General features: G+C 48.8%; 3 protein-coding genes across 4 annotated transcripts in view; all 3 read left to right on the top strand.

Moving 5' to 3' along the window:
• cdca4 (cell division cycle associated 4) overlaps positions 1–1,807 on the top strand; it is a 5,831-nt gene extending 4,024 nt beyond the window's left edge. For both annotated transcript variants that reach the window (XM_068338280.1, XM_068338281.1), the window contains one exon: positions 1–1,807. This exon is cut by the window's left edge and continues 131 nt beyond it. In XM_068338280.1, the coding sequence (XP_068194381.1) occupies positions 1–745 (745 nt within the window). In that variant the 3' untranslated portion in view covers positions 746–1,807.
• A 1,980-nt stretch (positions 1,808–3,787) lies between these two features.
• Positions 3,788–7,238, top strand: LOC137610610 (SERTA domain-containing protein 3-like). Its single transcript, XM_068338282.1, has 2 exons — positions 3,788–3,913; positions 4,561–7,238. The coding sequence occupies exons 1-2, from the start codon at positions 3,894–3,896 to the stop codon at positions 5,165–5,167; spliced, it is 627 nt and encodes a 208-aa protein (XP_068194383.1). The 5' UTR covers positions 3,788–3,893; the 3' UTR covers positions 5,168–7,238.
• A 4,530-nt stretch (positions 7,239–11,768) lies between these two features.
• On the top strand, positions 11,769–22,130 carry LOC137610520 (protein AHNAK2-like). The gene is made up of 8 exons (XM_068338119.1): positions 11,769–11,877; positions 17,473–17,522; positions 17,696–17,806; positions 18,091–18,204; positions 18,292–18,445; positions 18,640–18,800; positions 18,890–21,397; positions 22,119–22,130. The coding sequence occupies exons 1-8, from the start codon at positions 11,823–11,825 to the stop codon at positions 22,128–22,130; spliced, it is 3,165 nt and encodes a 1,054-aa protein (XP_068194220.1). The 5' UTR covers positions 11,769–11,822.
• The last annotated feature ends 190 nt before the right edge of the window (positions 22,131–22,320 follow it).

Here is a 22,320-nt window from a genome sequence, read left to right as displayed (position 1 = left end):
GGCGTCGTCCTACAGCCTGCAGCGCCAGTCGCTGCTGGACATGTCGCTCATCAAGCTGCAGCTGTGCCACATGCTGGTGGAGCCCCCCCTGTGCCGCTCGGTGCTCATCGCCAACACGGTGCGGCAGATCCAGGAGGACATGACTCAGGACGGCACCTGGCACCTGATGACGCAGGCGCTGGCCGCCGCCCAGTGCCCCCCCGACCGCCTGGTGGCCACCGAGGTGCTGTGCCGGCCGCCGGAGGCGGGGCCGGGCCCCAAGCCCCCGGAGGAGGGCTACCGGTCGGAGGAGGTGGTGATGGAGGGGGACGTTGAGGTCGCCATGGCGCCTGTCTCTGCCCAGCTGGGCACCGCCTCCTACCTGGGGGGGCCCTTCGGGATGGGGCCGTGCTGGCAGGAGGAAGAGGAGGAGGAGGAGGAGGAGGACAGCGAGGAGTGTGTGTCGGAGGGGGAGGAGGGGGAGGCGCGCCCCCGGGTGGGGGGTGGGGTGTTCGGGACGTTTGAGATCAAGCACCCGGCCCCACCCCCCGACCCGGCGCTGGACGAGCTGTTCTCGGACGTAGACCCCTCCTACTACGACTTGGACACGGTGCTGACGGGCATGCAAGGGGCCCCCAAGATAGGCCCCTACGACCTGCTGGAGAGCCTGTCCTCCCACGGCCCCGCCCCCCTCAGCTCCGGCGCCACCTGCAGGTCGGACCTGAACGAGCTGGACCACATCATGGAGATCATCGTGGGCTCCTGAAACCCCCCCCCCAGGGCGCACGCTCACACCTGGACGGAGGGGGGGTTCTGCTGGGAGCGGGACGCCGTTAACGACCATGATGCATTGCTCCTTGGCGTGTGCGTCCGTCACGTCACGCCTGAACACATGTAATCAAATCTATCATCAATGCATATTTTCTTAAAGAGCTGAGCAACTATGAATGAATATATGTATATATACGTGTGTGTATATAGAAATATATTTTTTGCATTCTCCCGCGGGGGGCCCCACCCCCCTCCGTTGGTATTTTTAGTGTTTTTCTTGTAGCCAATCAGACGGTGTCTTCCAGGGTTTGGCGTTGTCACACTGAGACGCTGTCTGTTCACTTCTCAAAGCTTTACGCCACGCAGGGACTCCCTGTCCGCCGCTAACGGTGTCTGCTACGCTAACGGTGTCTGCTACGCTAACGGCGTCTGCTACGCTAACGGCCAGCGGCGGGGAGCTTCCTGCGCCGCTTCAGATCCAGATCAGGAGGTTTTTCTGAAGCGTTAGCAGAAACGGGGCGACACCTGCATCCAGAAGCCATAACGTTTGTGTTGTGCGCATTAGCCGCTCTAATTTATTCCTTTATTTATTGTATTTATTATTGGTACAGACCCCCCCCATCACATCTACCACGAGGCCTGATAAAATATTGATTCAAATGCCCCGTCCCAGGTTTTTAGAAGGCGTGTTTTTCTAGCGGTGGTGATCCAGGGCGGTGCTCAGACCTCTATGCAGTCGCGTCTCTCTGATTGTATCGACCTTTAACCTTTGACCCCTTTATGCAAACGGTTGCCTTTCTCCTGCAGATGTGAAGAATCAGATGCATTTTTCTAAATTGTTCCTTGTGTGGGTGATGAAGAGGAAACTCAGGCCACCGGAGCGTATGGACACACAGCAGTATTACAGACACGCTGAAGCCCGGCCACGCCCCCTGGGGGCGTGGCCCGACCCGAGCTAGAACCTCAAAGACGTTACCTGTACAATGTATGCATTTTATATTCAGGAAAACTTGTAGCATCTTTGTAAATATTTTTTATAATAAAAGGTGCAACGATTGACTGTTGGTCTGTTCCCTCTGACTGAACTAACTGATCTAACTGATCTAACTGAACTAACTGATCTAACTGATCTAACTGGACTAACTGATCTAACTGAACTAACTGATCTAACTGAACTAACTGATCTAACTGAACTAACTGATCTAACTGAACTAACTGATCTAACTGGACTAACTGATCTAACTGAACTAACTGACAGACTAACTGAACTAACTGATCTAACTGAACTAACTGATCTAACTGGACTAACTGGACTAACTGAACTAACTGATCTAACTGAACTAACTGATCTAACTGAACTAACTGACAGACTAACTGATCTAACTGAACTAACTGACAGACTAACTGATCTAACTGAACTAACTGATCTAACTGGACTAACTGAACTAACTGATCTAACTGAACTAACTGATCTAACTGAACTAACTGATCTAACTGGACTAACTGATCTAACTGAACTAACTGAACTAACTGAACTAACTGATCTAACTGAACTAACTGAACTAACTGACAGACTAACTGATCTAACTGGACTAACTGATCTAACTGAACTAACTGATCTAACTGAACTAACTGATCTAACTGAACTAACTGACAGACTAACTGATCTAACTGAACTAACTGATCTAACTGGACTAACTGAACTAACTGATCTAACTGAACTAACTGAACTAACTGAACTAACTGACAGACTAACTGATCTAACTGGACTAACTGATCTAACTGAACTAACTGAACTAACTGATCTAACTGGACTAACTGATCTAACTGAACTAACTGACAGACAAACTGATCTAACTGAACTAACTGATCTAACTGGACTAACTGAACTAACTGATCTAACTGAACTAACTGAACTAACTGAACTAACTGACAGACTAACTGATCTAACTGATCTAACTGAACTAACTGATCTAACTGGACTAACTGATCTAACTGAACTAACTGAACTAACTGATCTAACTGATCTAACTGAACTAACTGAACTAACTGATCTAACTGAACTAACTGATCTAACTGGACTAACTGAACTAACTGATCTAACTGAACTAACTGAACTAACTGAACTAACTGAACTAACTGACAGACTAACTGATCTAACTGGACTAACTGATCTAACTGGACTAACTGATCTAACTGGACTAACTGAACTAACTGAACTAACTGATCTAACTGAACTAACTGATCTAACTGAACTAACTGATCTAACTGATCTAACTGGACTAACTGATCTAACTGGACTAACTGACAGACTAAGTCTTTAATCCAGTCTGAGGTCAAACGGTTTAAACTGAACTGAAGAGACGGAAGGACAAGAACGCCTCGTTTCCTTATTTGGTGTTGCTTCCTCGTGCGTCCCCCCACTCCCCAGCCGCCCTGTGAGTCACGTGTCCCTCAAGGCGCGTTCAGGTGCTCGTTTCAAAGCGGGACGTCTGGAGTGATCCTGTCAAACCGATTGGTGACATTTATTCGATGATAAAATAATAAACACGATTACATTTTTCTAGATGTTCGTTGTTTCCTCAGTTCTACCCAGAATTCACAGGGCGATACTTGAAACACCGGAACAGGTTCCTGACATCTGTAAGCGGGTTTGTTCGTCAGCACAGAAACATCTTTACACAACATGTGTAACCATGGCAACAGCTCGGTAGTAAAACTAGGTGAGTCATGACGTCACGTCTGACACGCATCCGATCATCATCTCTGAGGTTCCGGTTTGTTCCGGTCCTGAACCCGATGAGCTTTTTGAAAGGTTATGACGTCATAAATTAACCACCTCCACTCGTGTCGAACGAAAGTCCACGGACTCCCTCACGTCACCACTTTCCCCTTCCGGTTTCCGATTCTGTCGCTCGGCCGTGAACGCAGCAGGCGCTCGCGACCGGAACTCACGTCCACACACGTGCTGCCCCGTGAGGCGGGGGCGGAGCCTCGATCCGAGGGAGCTGACAAATCACGTTGGCTCGTCCTTTGGCGTCACCGCCTCCCCCCCCCCCCGGCGGACCGAACGCCCCTCCGGTTCCTGCTCCGGTGGCGGAGGAACGGACACCGGACGGAGCACGAGACGGGCTCGCGCCGACATGACGCGGTGGAACGACACGTAAGTTTGTGGTCACGCGCCGGACGGGCTCACGGGGATGTCGCGCGCGCTTCGGTGAAGTTACCCTAACGCGGGTTCCCGTTTGACGTCCGGGGGGGGGGGGAGTCGTTAGTGTGTTACGTCAGCAGCAGCTCTGATGACGCCACGGGGTTAGGGTTCAGGGGGTTAGGGTCAGGGGGTTAGGGTCAGGGGGTTAGGGTCAGGGGGTTAGGGTCAGGGGGTTAGGGTTCAGGGGGTTAGGGTCAGGGGGTTAGGGTCAGGGGGTTAGGGTCAGGGGGTTAGGGTCAGGGGGTTAGGGTCAGGGGGTTAGGGTCAGGGGGTTAGGGTCAGGGGGTTAGGGTCAGGGGGTTAGGGTCAGGGGGTTAGGGTTCAGGGGGTTAGGGTTCAGGGGGTTAGGGTCAGGGGGTTAGGGTCAGGGGGTCCAACTGAACCGGATCCTCCTGGGGGGAACTGTCGTTCCGTTTCAGGACGTGTATCCAGAACCAGGAAGTATTCGTGGGTCCTGCTGGTGCATCATGGTCCAAACCAGCTGGGCCCCGTCAGGGGACGGGACCCCCACAGCTCTGGGGGGTCAGGGGACGGGTCAGTCGTGTTGTCTGGTCGGATGCGTCGGACACGTTGCACTCAGGTGGTGTCCCTGTCTCCAGGTGCATGCTGGGTCGCGGCGTCAAACGGAGGCGGAGCTACGTGGAGGAGCTGGAGGGAGGCGGAGTCCCAGCTGCAAACAAGAAGAAGAGCGCCATGGAGGGCCCTGGAGGGGGCGGGGCCCTGGCCCAGCAGCGCCAGCGGGTCCTAGGTCTCTGCCTGGAGAAGCTGCAGCCCTACTGTGGGGGGGCGGGGCTTAGCCTGCGGCGCTCCGTGCTATTGGTCAACACGCTGAGGCAGCTCCAGGAGGACATGCAGAGCGACCCCCCCCGTCTGCTGCTCACCTGTCCCGGCTGTGCAGAGGCTCCACCTCCTCAGGAGCGCCCCGCCCCACCCGACCAGCAGAGGGCCCCTCCTGCCACGGGGGTTTTCAGCGACGGAGACCCCCCCCTGGGTGACCTCAGCGACCTCGCCCTTGATGACGTCTTCAGGGACATCGACACATCCATGTACGACACGCTGGACACGCCCCCGCTGTGGGCGGCGGCCTCCCTTTGGCCAATCGTGTCGCTGTGGGCGGACGAGGACGTCAGAGTGGGGGGGCTCCCGTCGCGCCTGATGGACCTTAACGAGCTGGACCACATCCTGGAGGTGCTGGTCCAGGCCTGACCACTGGGAGGCAGTCTGACCACTTCCTGCTGGGGGGGTCACACGGGGTTGGGTCTCAGTGACAAGCCTTCGTTGACTCTGGAGCCCCCCCACCTGTGTGCTCACCATTCAGTGGTCACACACCTGAAGGTGCGCCCCTAGCACTGGAGTACATGGGGGGGTCGATGCCCCGCCCATCCAACCAGGAGTGACCTGAGGCCTGTACCATGAAGCTGGATCACGGCTTAGCCAGATAACTTCAGGCTAAACCCTGGCTTTTCGGTACCATGAAGGTGGCTGACTTTCTATCAGGCTATGTTGTCATGGTAACCTATGCTGAACACCTAACCTGCTCCGGAGCAGGATAAGTTCAGGATAAGATCAGCAGGTATAACAGCCCCACCTACTGACCAATCAGAGCTCAGCAGGTATAACAGCCCCACCTACTGACCAATCAGAGCTCAGCAGGTATAACAGCCCCACCTACTGACCAATCGGAGCTCAGCAGGTATAACAGCCCCACCTACTGACCAATCGGAGCTCAGCAGGTATAACAGCCCCACCTACTGACCAATCGGAGCTCAGCAGGTATAACAGCCCCACCTACTGACCAATCAGAGCTCAGCAGGTATAACAGCCCCACCTACTGACCAATCAGAGCTCAGCAGGTATAACAGCCCCACCTACTGACCAATCAGAGCTCAGCAGGTATAACAGCCCGACCCACTGACCAATCAGAGCTCAGCAGGTATAACAGCCCCACCTACTGACCAATCGGAGCTCAGCAGGTATAACAGCCCCACCCACTGACCAATCAGAGCTCAGCAGGTATAACAGCCCCACCTACTGACCAATCGGAGCTCAGCAGGTATAACAGCCCCACCTACTGACCAATCGGTTCTCCTGAAAACGGGCCGTCCGTTCCCTGAGAACCCGGTGGATCTCGGGTCACAGCTTGTGTGCAGAGCGCTCAGGCAGAGAGAATATTTAGGGATGGCTGTAATCCGCTGGGATTGGCTGAACAATGAACACTAACTTCCTCATTGACGCAGTCGGCCATGTTTTCCCAGAGATCCTTGCTCCGTATGGCAGCTGCAGCTGTGTTGCTGATTGCTGGATTATTGTTTTTTATTGATCATATTTATTAATTATTATTGTTTGCTCCTCCGTTGTGAAATATGCGTCTCGGGCCGGTTTGTTGCATGTTTGTGATTGGTCGCATGCAGCAAACTCCGCCCTTTTTATGTGAGCGCGTACAGATCTAGAGTGGACAAGTCTGGATTGAATTAGTGAGTTGATAGCCGGCTTTATGGGACCGAAAATCTGGAGGGTGGATGTCTGGGTAAGTGAAGCCAGATCAGGAAGAGGAAGCCTGACTAGGTTAATCCAGCTTCATGGGACAGGACTCTGGATCTGTTGTGGGCGTGGCCTTTTAGTTGATGACATCCCTTCAGAGGCGGAACTTCATCCTACGAAGGAGGAAAAAGGCCTGGACCCCCCAGGAGCAGGACTCAATGTGGGGGGGGCGTTAGAAAACTGTTTATAATGGTTTTTTATAACGCAGTCGGTTGTTCATCAGAACGGGTGTTTGCCCCGCCCTGGGGGGTCGCCCCCAGCTGATATTTACAGCATGGGGGGGGCACGTGAACCCGTTCTGGCTCCCACTGAGGAGCCACCAACGGTTGCCATGGCGACCTGTCTGTGTTTCAGGTCAGTTTTATGTATTTATCCGTCCTCTAGAAGCCCCCCCACCCACCCAGAGATCATGGGGGGGGGGGGCTGTGGCGAGGGGGGAGGAAACCAGGCGCCAGCAGGAGAGGAACGCTTCACGACGGGCCAATGGGCAAGGAGGGGGGAGGAGCTTGTGACTCCTGCAGTGGGCGGGGCTTAGAGCTTGTTTTGCTCAGACCGAGAACACGGACCAATCAGAGGAGTCAGAGGAGGAGCACTGAAACAAAAACAACTTGTTTGTGTCCCTTTGTAAACCCCCCCCCCCGTTTGACCGGATCGCACCAGCAGCACACAACTGTTATGAAGGGGGGGGGGCGGGTGTGTTTTATGTGGAGTGTTTTATAGATTTTATTAAAACTAAAAAATAGTTTTGTGTGATCTCTGCTTGAAACACACACACACACACACACACAGACACACACACACAGACAGACACACAGACAGACACACACACACACACACACAGACACACACAGACACACACACACAGACACACACACACACAGACACACACAGACACACACACACAGACACACACACACACACACAGACACACACACACAGACACACAGACAGACACACACACACACAGACACACAGACACACACACACAGACACACAGACACACACAGACAGACACACAGACAGACACACACACACACAGACACACACACACACACACACACACAGACACACAGACACACAGACACACACACACAGACACACACAGACACACACACACAGACACACACAGACACACACACACAGACACACACAGACACACACACACAGACACACAGACACACACAGACAGACACACAGACAGACACACACACACACAGACACACACACACACACACACACACACACACATACAGACACACACAGACACACACACACACACAGACACACAGACACACACACGTGATGTTGCGTCCAGCAGCGGTGACGTGGGGGCGCAAATGGAAGCAGAGGACGCCCCCTGGTGGTCATCTGACCGAAGAGCATGATGGGATTGTTTGGCGCCGCTCGGGGCGTTACGGTCCGATCCAAACGACTTCACCCCCCCCACACACATACGCTGGTCACACTGAGCCAGAGTGTGTGTGTGTGTGTGTGTGTGGGGGGGGGGCTCGGATCAGAACCAGGAGCTCCTGTATTGATCAGGTATTGATCAGGTATTGATGGACGCCCGCCTACGGACCTGGTGTCATGTTTGCGCCCTGCTGGGGTGGCGTCGCACACGCTCACTCAGCAAACCCTGAACATCAGCCTCTGCTGCAGAGACCCAGACGCGCTGCGCCCCAGAGGCTCATGGGATGTCGAAGGTGAACCACATCCAGTGGAACGTCAGGTTCTGACCACAACATGTCGCCCCGCTGGGTGAAGGCGAAGGTGAAGGTGAAGGCTGCACCAGGTGGAGGAGGCGGGTCTTCACACCTGATGATGCAGACACTACCTGTGATGTCACCTGTTCACCAGGGTCAAAGGTCAGGTCAGCTATGACCTGATCACAGTCAATCTGTCCTGATCCATACGTTTTTAAAGGCGTCAGGGTGGGCGGGGCCTGCATCCAGCTGATGCGTGTCCGGTCATGAGGACGTCCCGTGATGGGGGGGGTGTTCCAGTCTCACGCTGTCATTCCATTGATTACAGATATTAGTTCCACCTGTCAGTCCAGGACCAATGATTGATGACATCAATATGACGACTTGTTCTAAACAGTTTATTTACTCTACGTACGTTTTATTTACTTATTTTATTTATACAGGGTGGGGAGTTCTAGACGTTTGAACGGGGGGGGGACTCTAGATGACCTAATGGGAGGGGTCCAGGTTAACCACACAGCTGTTGACACCCAGCCCTGTCTCACCTGAGGGTGTAGCTCCGCCCCCTGGAGGCTGGAGTCACCTGACAGTCGGATGATGGTTGAGGATCAAACTCAGGTGTGTGTCAGGTGCAGGTGGACTGTTGGTCCTGTCCTGGGGGGTGGGTCCCCGATGCCCCACCACGTCAGGGATGGAGACACCTCCTGTTGCCTCTGGGGTAAATATTCTCTCTGACTCATGTCTGAGTGCGTGTCTGTACCTCCAGACACGCCCTGTTTCTCAATCACACCTGAAACCCACAGGTGTTCTCCACCTATCAGAACAGGCCCCGCCCACATTCACACCTACGCCTGACGTGACGAAAACAGGACAACAACAACACAACAACAACACGAGCCAGAGGACCTCGCTGAAGATGGGTGGTCACTGTTGCCATGGCTACGCCTGGTGGGTGTTACTTCAGGTAGACAGACGGGCGTGTCTCAGAAAGTCTTTGTCCAATCAGCCTCAGACAGGACGCGTGTCCGTAGGGTAACAGACCTCAGCTCACCGTTAGCAGCTAAACGCTAGCAGCTAAACGCAAGCAGGTTAACGCTAACAGCTAAATGCTAAAAGCAACATGAACACAGCAGGTGTTTGATCATTAAACAGACATGTGACTCATGCTAACGGACACACCTCACCTGTGGACGGACCAGAGGGACACGCCCACTGGGTTTTGTCCCCTGTGAACGTTGGTCAACGTCTGCCAAAACTGTGTGGGCGTCGGCCTCAGAAGGACCGAAGGCCGAACTGTGTGGGCGTCGGCCTCAGAAGCTGTCCATCCAGCTGATGAACCTGTAGAACCAGAGATCATTGATCCTCACTGCATCGGAACACATTCCAGCTGAACAGTGTGAGGTCTGTGTGTGTGTGTGTGTGTGTGTGTGTGTGTGTGTGTGTGTGTGGACCATGAGGCTGAATTGCCGTGTCATGCTTTTCACACTGATCAATGTGGAGCTGATGGATCAGCCTCAACTGAACCCAAACCTGATGCAGCCCTGAAACGTCCAGGAGCTGATCTATGATCAATATATCAGTGACATCTACAGTGGGGGAAAAAAATATTTATTAGCCACCAATTGTACAAGTTCTCCCCCTTAAAAAGAGGACGTGTCCCCCTGCTTGAGGCAGGACACGTCCAGGCCCGTCTGAAGTTTGCTAGAGAGCACTGGGAGGATCCAGAAGAGGACTGGGAGAAGGTCCTGTGGTCAGATGGAACCAGAAGAGAACGCCGTACCTCCTGTGGAGCATGGGGGTGGAACATCATGCTCTGGGGCTGTCTTCCTGCAAAGGGACCAGCCAATCACAATGGCTGCTGAGCTCTGTTGGGCGGCAGTGACGTATGACGCCCACGGAATGCGGAAGCTGCTGCGGCGTGGATTTTAAGCTTTTTTGACCAAACGGATGACGCTATGCTCATAACATTTATTTTTTCTTCTATTTTTCATAATGATGAATAACTTATATGTCACTTAAAATTAACTTTACTGTCCCTTTAAGTGAAAACCTCCTTCTATCAGCGAGGACATTGAAGACTGGCTGGGTCTTTCAGCATGACCATGATCCAAACACACTGCCTGGGCAACAAAGGATTGGCTTCTCAAGAAGCATTTCAAGGACCTGGAGTGTCCCAGCCAGTCTCCAGATCTCTACCCCATAGAAAATCTGTGGAGGGAACTGAAAGTCTGTGTTGCCCAACGGCAGCCCCCAAACATCACTGATCTAGAGGAGATCTGATGGAGGAATGGACCAAACTCCAGCTACAGTGTGTGAAGTCCTGGTGAAGACTGACAGAAAACCTTTGACCTCTGTCACTGTCAACAAAGAGTAAATAACTGAGTAAGAACTGAGATGCTTCTTCTTCTCCTTTGGGCTTTTCCCTTCAGGGTCTCCACAGCCAATCAGTGTCCTCCATCTAACCCTGTCTTCTCATCCTCTCCTCTCACACCAACTACCTTCATGTCCTCTTTCACTACATCCATAAACCTCCTCTTTGGTCTTCCTCTAGGCCTCCTGCCTGGCAGTTCAGAACTCAGCATCCTTCTACCAATATATTCTCTATCTCTCCTCTGGACATGTCCAAACCATCTCAGTCTGGCCTCTCTGACTTTATCTCCAGAACCTCTAACATGTGCTGTCCCTCTGATGGACTCATTCCTGATCCTATCCATCCTGGTCACTCCCAGAGAGAACCTCAGCATCTTCATCTCTGCTACCTCCAGCTCTGTCTCCTGTCTTTTCCTCAGGGACACTGTCTCTAGACCAAACAACATCGCTGGTCTCACCACAGTTTTGTACACCTTTCCTTTCATTTTAGCTGAAACTCTTCTATCACACATCACACCTGACACTTTCCTCCACCCGTTCCATCCTGCCTGGACACGCTTCTTCACCTCTTTTCCACACTCTCCATTGCTCTGGACTGTTGAGCTAAGTACTTCAAATCCTCCACCTTCTTGATCTCTTCTCCCTCTAACCTCACTCTTCCACTTGGGTCCCTCTCATCCACACACATGTACTCTGTCTTACTGCGGCTAACAAAAGTCCTGAGATGAACTTTTGTTATTGACCAAATACTTATTTTCCACCATAATTTGCAAATAACTTCTTTACAAATCAAACGATGTGATTTTCTGGATTATTTTTCTCTTTCTGTCTCTGATAGTTGAGGTAAACCTATGAAGACAATTACAAGCCTCTGTCCTCCTTTTAGGTGGGAGATCTTGTACGGTTGGTGGCTGACTGAATACTCCCCCCCCCCTGTGGGTCCACGTCCATGTCACTGAGCCTGTTCAGGATCGATTAGTGATCGTCCCCCCCTATCAGGGCTGGAGCCGGAGGCGGTCGTGATCGTCCTCGTCCGGTGAGGTGGATCAATGAGCCTGAGCAGAGGAGGCGGAGCCGAGGAGCCCTGGTGGGGGGGGCGGCCCCTCCCATAATGAGGTTAGCTGTAGCTGGAGGTCCGTGTCAGTCGCTGGACGTGGAGCTGGAGGACACAGCTGCTTCCCTCCAACGCAACATCCAGACCCATCCGACCGCCGGCCCCCCAGCCCGGACCCCCCAGGACCGCCACCATGTGTGACTGCTTCCACCTGGCCTTCCCCAACTGGCACGCCGCCTCAGAGACGGGTGGGCATCCTTTTCTCTTCTCTGTAGTCTGATGCTTCAGGAGCAGCTTCAGTAGCGCAGTGGGGGGGGGGTGTTATTTAAAGAAACAGTGTGTGTGTGTGTGTGTGTGTGTGTGTGTGTGTGTGTGTGTGTGTGTGTGTGTGTGTGTGTGTGTGTGTGACACTGCTGCTGCTGCAGAGCTGGGTGTGTCTGCAGACAGTTTGATGATGTCATCATGGTGGATGAGCAGCAGCTCTCTGTGGGGGGGGGGGGGGTCCTGGAGACAGTCGGCGACGCCCCACCCAGAGCGAGGGGGTGGGGGGACACAATCAGATTCTACTGCAATCGCTAGACAGCCATCCCATTGGCTGAGACACATGGAGACAAGGGTCCAATCAGCTTCAAGGCGTGTCCTTTGGTCCGTCAGGGAAACACGGCTTTAACATGTGTGTGCTGCTGTGGAGCCTAGAACATGTGTGTGACTGGATGAGCGCATGCTCATGGGGTCACGGGGTCACATCCTGTCCAGGACGTCCTGCCTGAGGGACACAGGTGGTGTCCTGGTGGTCACTGGTGGAACTGCAGCTCACCTTAGCTGCTGACCTGAATGGTTCAGGAGCTCCGTCCTGGTCATACGTGTTACTAATTACATGTTTATGCCTGTGAAGGATTTGTTCAAGGAACCAAAGGAATTTTCTGGAACAGCTGACATGATTTGTCAGAACTACATGTGATCACATGCTTGTCTCATGTTGGTGTTCAACAAGAACCACAGCCGTGTTCTCACGTGTTCATGTCAGAACGACGCTCCACACGGATGTTCAGCAAACACACCATCATCACATCAGAGACGCTAACGCTAGCCAGGCGCAGGGGGCGGGGCCACCAGCGGCTAAATTATTCATTTAAAACATAACGTACACTCGTCCTGATAGATCTGCAGCTTCTGAGAGACAGACAGACAGAGAGACAGGTCGTTCTGAGAGCCTTGAAGGTCACACACAAACACACACACACACACACACACACACACACACACACACACACACACACACACACACACACACACACACACACACACACACACACACACACAGCTCGTCTTCCTGCTAGGAAGCGATCCAGACGCTGATTGATCGTCTCTGCAGTGCTGCAGAATCATATTTAGCATTTTTTGACTGTGATCAGATTAGAGTTAATTTGTTCAGAATGGAGGGATTATTTTATATAATTTTAGATAATTTTAGATAATTTTAGATAATTTTAGATAATTTTAGATAATTTTAGATAATTTTAGATAATTTTAGAACGCTGAGATTTAAATGACAGTAAATCCAGTTCGTTGTGTGGAAAAAGTTTCAGTGTTTCCATCTGAACCCAGACCCGGTTCTGAAGGCCCAGACGTGTGTGTGTGTGTGTGTGTGTGTGTGTGTGTGTGTGTGTGTGTGTGTGTGTGTGTGTGTGTGTGTGTGTGAGACGTGGGTGACCTCTGCGCTGCTCGTTAACAGATTGGAATCATGTGTTCTTACAGTCACATGTTTGAGGAACCCGAGCAGCAAATCAAATGGTTTGATCTGATTATCGTTTGGACCCCCCCCCCCCAGAGGAAGGAGCATGTGGCTCCAATCACAGGCAGCTGGAGGGGGGGGGTAGCAGCACCTGGAACTGGACCCAAGGACATGATGAGGACACACACCCCATGACAGAACGCCGAGTCAGAAAAGCCACTGAAGCATGACCCCAGTCTGTTAGAGTCAGCTAACTAGTTAGCATCAGCGCTAACACCACACACTGGGTTAATATCACACACCACACCGCTGGTCGTCACATCACGAGCCCCAAGCGACGGGCCACGCCCAAACCAGCCACGCCCACTGAACCGTCTCCAGCACTGACATCTGATCAGTGGATGATCAATAGATGATCAGGGTGTGATGGATACGTGCAGCGCGTCAGCCGGGCGCTGCTACCGGACCTGCTATCAGGCCCGAGCGGCGCCCACATGACAAATATTTGAGGAAGGAGTTCCTGTGGGGGCGGGACGTCCGCCTCCTGCTCGCGGGCCGCGGTAAAGGCTAACGGTAGCACACAGGCTAACGTCTGACAGGGACTTGAACACTTGACCCGGCTAACGAGCCCGTTAGCCTGTTAGCATGAGGTGCGGTCTGGTCACCTGTGGCGGCGCCGCCGGTCACCCTCTGGTGACCTGGTGACATCCAGCTGTAGCGTGACATGAGATCAACATGTGAACGTCATGCTAGCACCAACTGAAGCTAATGGATCGTTCACAGGCGTTATGATCAACATAATGAACACATTCAGCTCAGATTGGTTCGTGAGGGGCTGGGGGGGCGTGTGAATGGATGGTTCCTCTGACTCCACTCAGGTAACGCGTCTACCAGATGTTCTCCACCAGACATCAGCTGAAACTTTAAACCACTTTAAGCCAAATGTGGCCCTCCACATCATTAAATGTGGCCCTTGGAGCAGAAAAGATCGACTGTCTTTGACCAAAACTACATTTCCCACAATGCAGTAGTTCAGCCCATCTTAACTCTGACTAAACGTAGTGAACAAAGTTAACGTCCCAACTTGTGTCTGATGTTATTTTTCTTTATTGATTGATAGTTTGATCCTTGATTGATGGAGTTCTGTGGGTTTAATAACCTGACAAATGAAAAGGATTTATGTTAGAACAGAGAAACAAACAAACATGTTTTTTCTGTCTAACTGTAATGTTTGGAACTAGAATCAGTCAGAAATTCAGTTATTTAACATTAAGGAGTAGTTACATTTAGTTACATTACACTGAGTTACATTTAGTTACATTTATTAGTTACATTAAGGAGTAGTTACATTTAGTTACATTACACTGAGTTACATTTAGTTACATTTATTAGTTACATTAAGGAGTAGTTACATTTAGTTACATTACACTGAGTTACATTTAGTTACATTTATTAGTTACATTAAGGAGTAGTTACATTTAGTTACATTACACTGAGTTACATTTAGTTACATTTATTAGTTACATTAAGGAGTAGTTACATTTAGTTACATTACACTGAGTTACATTTAGTTACATTTATTAGTTACATCTGGCCCCTTGAGGACAGCTGTTACGCTGATGTGGCCCCCGGTGGGAAAGAGTTTGACCCCCCTGCTCTAAATGATCCTCACACATGTTAGGTTCAGGTGTTTTTGTCTCCACACACACACACACACACAGACACACACACACACACACACACACACACACACACACACACACACACACACACACACACACACACACACACACACACACACACACACACACACACACACACACACACACACACACACACACACCAACAGGAGGACCTTTGGAAAGCAGCTCATTTGCTTTGGGAGTGACTCCCAAGGTGTGACTGGAGACTTGAGATCCGACCTCCTTTGTTCCTGTGAGGCTGAACAAATCACTTAATGCATTTGGCGCGCACACACACACACACACACACACAAGGAATACTAAGTGCAGTGTGGACGCGGCGTTAAAACCACCCGGGTGTGTTTCCAGGAGCTGAGCAGCTGCAGGTAGGTGAGCAGCTTTAACAGATAGACGGGGGGGGGGGGGGGCTCAGAGATTCACACCTGTAAAGGTGCAGACGTGGTGTTAGATCTCACACACATCCAGACAGATGAAGGTTATTGTGATGCTGGTCTCAGGTCGGTGTCCAGCGGTGTAGACCCAGAGCTGTTCACAGTGGTCGTCCATCACGCTGCCTGTCTCCTAATGGACTCCTCTAATGCATTAAGGGGGGGTCGGGTGTCAGTGCTGCTGCTACCTCCACTATGACGCACAGTGAAGACTGCAGCACCATTTATTGACTGTTCAGGACTGAAGATCCAGAGTTGCAACAGTTCCTGGGATGATCTTTGTTTTCTATTTCAAAATAATCCAGAGTTTAATCTGTAGTGAAGCTGCTCTGATAAAGAGAAGCTGGTTGTAATGACAGCTGAGGAGGAGAACCTCCAGGAGAACCTGAGGAACAACCTGAGGCTCCTGACCCCCTCACACTGAACACAGGAGGCTCCACCCCCTCACATGACCTCTGAACGGGGCTGATCTCCACCAGCTGAGGGCGAGGCTCAGGTGATCCCAACGCCTCCTGACCAGCAGGTGGAGCTGTGACGTTGATGTGACCTCTGCCTCTTCATAAAAAAAACACTCTGTTCATGACGTTCAGCAGCCAGAGATGACCTCCAGCTCAATTCAGATACATGTTTTAATTTGGGGGGTAAAATAATGAGTCACACATGGAAGCAGATCCTGATAGAATGGACCTCTGATTAATACGTAGAAATGGAATCTAATCCAATCGTGGTGAAGCATTAAAGTGGGTAATTCTGACAGTAATTGGTCCAACTGCTTTCATCTAGAGTCAGGCTCTGGCCGTCTTCAAAGATAAGAGGCCGATGGTCTAATCAGCGGATCAATACAGTGGATCACTTACAGGAGGAGGCAGCAGAGCCCCCGGGGAACCGTTTCCAGGAAGAACAGTAAATAGTTCCATCATCTGTGGGCAGTGGGTCTGGGTTCACGCCTGGAAAGACAGAAACCAGAGAGAAATCTGTTGATGTAGATCAGGGGGGTCACACTCTTCTTCACTGGGGGCCACATCATCATCATCATCATCATCATCATCATCATCATCATCATCATCATCACGGCTGTCCTCAAAGGGCCAGATGTAACTAATAAATGTAACTAAATGTAACTCAGTGTAATGTAACTAAATGTAACTACTCCTTAATGTAACTAATAAATGTAACTAAATGTAACTCAGTGTAATGTAACTAAATGTAACTACTCCTTAATGTAACTAATAAATGTAACTAAATGTAACTCAGTGTAATGTAACTAAATGTAACTACTCCTTAATGTAACTAATAAATGTAACTAAATGTAACTCAGTATAATGTAACTAAATGTAACTACTCCTTAATGTAACTAATAAATGTAACTAAATGTAACTACTCCTTAATGTAACTAATAAATGTAACTAAATGTAACTCAGTGTAATGTAACTAAATGTAACTACTCCTTAATGTAACTAATAAATGTAACTAAATGTAACTCAGTGTAATGTAACTAAATGTAACTACTCCTTAATGTTAAATAACTGAATTTCTGACTGATTCTAGTTCCAAACATTACAGTTAGACAGAAAAAACATGTTTGTTTGTTTCTCTGTTCTAACATAAATCCTTTTCATTTGTCAGGTTATTAAACCCACAGAACTCCATCAATCAAGGATCAAACTATCAATCAATAAAGAAAAATAACATCAGACACAAGTTAGGACGTTAACTTTGTTCACTACGTTTAGTCAGAGTTAAGATGGGCTGAACTACTGCATTGTGGGAAATGTAGTTTTGGTCAAAGCACACTTTTGACCAATTTATTTTTAGATACTCTGACCTTTAATTCTCTTGCGGGCCATATTAAAGGATGTGGAGGGCCACATTTGGCCCCCCGGCCTTGAGTTTAACACATGTGATGTAGAGAGTAAACCAGCTTAAATCAGGGTTCTGGAGGGAACCTCACTGGATGTTCTGTCTGTGTGTGAACAGGAGGCGGGCGGCGGCTGAGAGGACCAGAGCCTGGGACAGAAGACGACTCGGTGAGTGATTCCTAAACGTTTGAGTTCCCATGAGTCATTAGAGGTTCTAACAGAACCTCAGGATAAACATCTTGACGGTAACCAGCAGCAGCTGGGATGGCGAACTACCTCTTACCTGATGGACACCTGCTGTGGGAACAGACTGTTTTCTGACTGTCCTCGTGCTCTCACAGGTGTGTGACGAGCCGTCCACGTTCACAGAGGAGGAGAGACCCCGTCCTCAGGGATCGTCCCCCGTCGAGGAGTTTCCTGACGCTGAAAAATACACCGACCTCGACAAAGAGGTACGTAGCACCAAAATAACTCAAACCAGGTCCGATCTGGATCCCACAACGTATTCGCTCTGGAGAAATAATGTTAAAGCTTCTGACCAATAGGAGAACATTTCGGCAATGGTGTTCCTTGTTTTGGTCCTAACCTCAAATCAACAGACTGGTGAGCGGTAGCTGCTGGGTCACGTTAGGTATGCTGATGTGTTAACAACGGGAGGCGTTCCTGTGTTTGATGCAACACCTGTTCTTAATTTAGTTGAAGTTGGTTTGTGGAGACATTCAAAGCTTTCTTTCAGTTGGAGGCAGAGCATGACCCACACTGCAAAAGTGGGAGTGGAAAGAAAACAAAGAAGTCTGGGCTGGGTTCCATGTTTGAGAAGCGCTCAACTCCAAAGATGAGTAAACTGAAGGTGCGACTTCCCTCCTCTGTCCCGTTTCTGAAAATCTCCTCAGGCTACGTAGAGAGCGGTACACCCATCTTATTCTCTCTGCTACAGGAAGTTCACACCCCTGAGAGTGAGGTGATAGTGAAGACAACCAAAGATGGAAGTGGGGAGGGTCTGGTTTATGGAGGAGGGGGCAAAGAGGGGATCTTCATTAAAGGCGTGGTCCCGGAGTCACCTGCCTCCAAAAGTCTGGGTCTGAAAGAAGGTAAACCAGCAGATTATCTCCAGCTCTTCTCTCCAAGTGTGACGGAAAGTAAAACTGCTTGAACTGACCTGAGGATTCCATCAGAAATTCTCTCTAGTTCTTCTTAAACAAACGTCATTATCTTCATTTTACTTCATTTTATGTCAAATAAAAACAAGTTTCCGGACTAGAAATCTTCTGCTCTTTCTCCACAGGTGATCAGGTTCTGAGCGCCACTGTGTATTTTGACAACATGTCGTACGAGGATGCCATTCAGATTTTGGATCATGCTCAGGCTTACAAAGTGAAGCTATGCCTGAAACGCAAACCAGACATCACCGAGACCGAACCTGTCATGGAATCCGACATCATCCCTGTGAATATTCTCAAGTTGTCTCCTCATTCTCTTCATAATTTGTAGTGCTAAGACTAACGATAACATTTCATATTTCTGTTGCTCAACAGGAGGAAGAGCTTGACGCTCCAGAGATGAGGGAGCAAGGAAAGACCAAAAGGCGTGGTGATGCACGCATTTCATGGCCCAAGTTCCCCTCCTTTGGAAAAGGACGGAAGTCCCGCTTTACGAGATCTCACAGTTCCTCAGAGGCTGACGAGCAGAGAAAGCTTGAGCTTAGCCCGACCACAAGCGACACAGAGTCACCCATAAAAACTCAGGAAGCTCTTAAAGGCAAGAAGAGGCATAAAATAAAGCTTTCTGCTTTGACGAAGTCTGGTCGCATGAGTCCATCTGAAGAACAGTGCCTTGAAAGCCCCTCAGGAGAAACTCCAGAAGACTATACACTAGAGGAACTGAAAGTAGTGGAAGACTTAAGTCTTGACCAAAACCTGACCAAACCACAAATTGTGGAACTCATCAATATAAATAGCTCTGTTAAAACAACGGATCTAACTGTGGCCCTGGCAGAGAAACAAAGTCAATCTGCTGTCAAGTCCCCCGACGGCAAGAAAAAGAAGAAAGAAAAGTCTGAATTCAAAATTAAAATTTTGGGAAAGGACAAATTACACAAGAAAGAAACAAAAGCAAGGTCATCCCCCAAACGGCTGAAAACTCTTGGTGCAAGTATTGAGATAGCAGATCAACCTGAAACTGAAAAATCGGATTTCATCCCAAGTTCTGAGTCGCAGAGTAAACTACAGGGAGATCCACTCAAGATCGATCCCAATATTGAAATAATCAGCAGTGAGAAGTCAAAGGTCATTTCAGAAATAAGTATGCCCAAAGTGGAGCTGGACGTTGATGTTCCATTCCTGAGCAGGTCTCCACGAAAAAGTGAAGAAAAAATGAAGAAATTTGACGTTAAGCAAGAAGACATGAAAACAGGACCATCAATCAAGCTGCCCAAAATAGGCTTCAGTGACATTGCCGTTGATGAAACCATACAAAAAATGAATGCAAACGCTGATATCCAAATTGAGCAGCACACAACACAAGGACCAGACAGGAAAGATCCTTATGAGCAACTGTCATCCAGGACACAACTTCCCAAGCGAGAAGAAATTGAGATTCCAGGTATGGAGGACATCTCCTTGAGGACCACAGCCAAAGGACGTAAAGATCCCAAAGCTCGTTCAATGGGGCGATGTGAAGAACCTCAAGCTGAAACTGTACAGCTACTAATTGATGTTGATAGTGTGAAAGAGGCGGTCTCAAAATTGCCTGGATATAAGTTGCCAAAAGTCGACACAGAAGGAGTACCTATTCCAGAAGAAATTACTGTGATAGACGCAAACGCACAACGAATATCAGTGAAAACACCGACCAAAGTTGTAGACAGCAAAATAAAATGTGAGACACATTTCACTAAGTTTGACATCACTGCCTCTCCAGACAGCTCCAAGACAGCAATGAAACTACCAAAGATCGCACCTGGAGATTCAACCTCACAAGAACTTTTTGAGACCGAGGTAGATTTAAAAACTAACATGAAACACAAACCTAAGATGAAACAAAGCGATGTGCAGATTAAAACGGAGGTCTGTAAAAGAGAAGATATTGTAATACCTGGGAAAGAAAGTGCAGAAGATGGGATTATCCTTCAGATGAAAGTCACTGACAAAACAGTCAGTCCTAAAGAATCTGAAAGGAAATCGAGGAAGGCAAAGATAACAAGCTCTGGCTTTGGGATTGCAAAGCCAAACATTAAAATACCTGATATTGGAATTGATTTGCCAAAACAAAACATCTCTAGGCAAAAAGATGGCACTCTTAAGGAAGAAACGATTGTTATCCAAGAAGTAAAAACTGGAACAGGGAAAGACGAGGGGCAGATTGGAGGAGCCATATCTGATGTCAAAATACCTGGAATCGATGGCATTGAATACATCGACTCAACAGGTGGTTCACCAGCCAAAACAGATGGTGGGATTCCATTCACAGGTTTTGGTGTGAGTCTTGATGTTACAAAACCAAATACTGACGTCTACATTCCAGGAGTCAAAATTGAAGAGAAAGATATTGATGGTCAGGAGTACACCATGAAGCTGCCAAAGCGTGAGGCTCTTACTGCTGGTATCACTGCGACTGTAGATACAGATGAACACTTAGACATTGACAGGAAAGAGGTGAAGAAAAACGTAAAAGAGGGAAAGGGTAGCAAGTTTAAAATGCCACATATCGGCATATCCATGCCAAAGGTGAAAGGACCTAAAATCGATTTGAGCTCATCTAAAAGAGATGTCGATGTCGAAAGACCTGAACTGGAAATCAAATCTCTGCAGCCTGAGGGTGAATTTGGAAAACTGGAAATCGCAGTGCCGGATGTGCGTGGGCCTGAAGCCGAGTTAAGCTTCTCACAGAAGGACAGCGATGTACCAAAGCTCAGGTCCCAAACAAAAATCCCAGACGATCCCAAAATACATGTGGATTTTAAACAACAAGAGCATCAAGCATACATTGATGTGCATCGAAGTGGAAAATTTAAAATACCAAAATTTGGAATACTATTGCCAAAAGTAAAAGGACCTGAAATCGACTTAAGCTCATCAAAAAAAGGTAAAGAAGACACATTTCCTGAAGCTAAAATGGAACTCAAACTCTCTGAAACTGAATGCATGGAAGAATCACTATCAAAATTTAAGATTCCAAAATTACAAATTCCAAAATTTGGTATTGTTTCTCCAAATATCTCTGTGGATGTACCCCATATGGATGAAGAGGAGCAAACATTAACCACTGCAGTGCCAAGAGTTGACATTCAGGGGTCCTCAATAGACATGAAACAGCCTGAACAGGAGAGAAAAGGAAGCAAGTTTGAAATGCCTCATTTTGATTTTTCTACGTCAAAGGTGAAAGGACCTAAACTTGATGTTTGCATATCCAAAAATGAAGTTGATTCCACATTACCAGAGGCTAATGTGAATGTGACATATCCAGAGGTTGATCTCGGCAGAGTAAATGCTTCAATTACAGACAAAGAGATGGAAACTGCACAGAGTACAGTTGAAGTAAAACTACCAGAAGATCTAGTGGCAATCAAACCACAAGAGTTAGAAGTAGAAATGGATTCTTATGCTCGGAAATTTAAGATACCAAAGTTTGGAATTAAAATGCCGAAGGTAAAAGGACCTCAATTTGACTTTAGCTTACAAAGAAATGACGACAAATTATTAGAGAAAAAAGCTGATATAAAAATACCAGAAATGGACCTTGGTAAGGTGTATATTTCAATTCCAGAGGCTGGGATAGAGGTGACAAATCCAGAACTGGAAATACCATCCTTGAATGCTGAGCATGAACTTGATGTACAGGAAGGAATGTTCCAAAAAACAAACGTTGGAGTCAAAATACAAAAAATAAAAGAACCAGAATTTAATTTGAGATCACAGAAGAAGCACATAGATGTGAAAATAGGACAAACAAAACAGGAAGTCAAAAC

The sequence above is a fragment of the Antennarius striatus genome, chromosome 17, assembly GCF_040054535.1.
Source record: "Antennarius striatus isolate MH-2024 chromosome 17, ASM4005453v1, whole genome shotgun sequence".
Classification (NCBI taxonomy): Eukaryota; Metazoa; Chordata; class Actinopteri; order Lophiiformes; family Antennariidae; genus Antennarius; species Antennarius striatus.
Note: the sequence above shows the minus strand (reverse complement) of the source record. Positions and strands in the feature narration are given on the sequence as shown.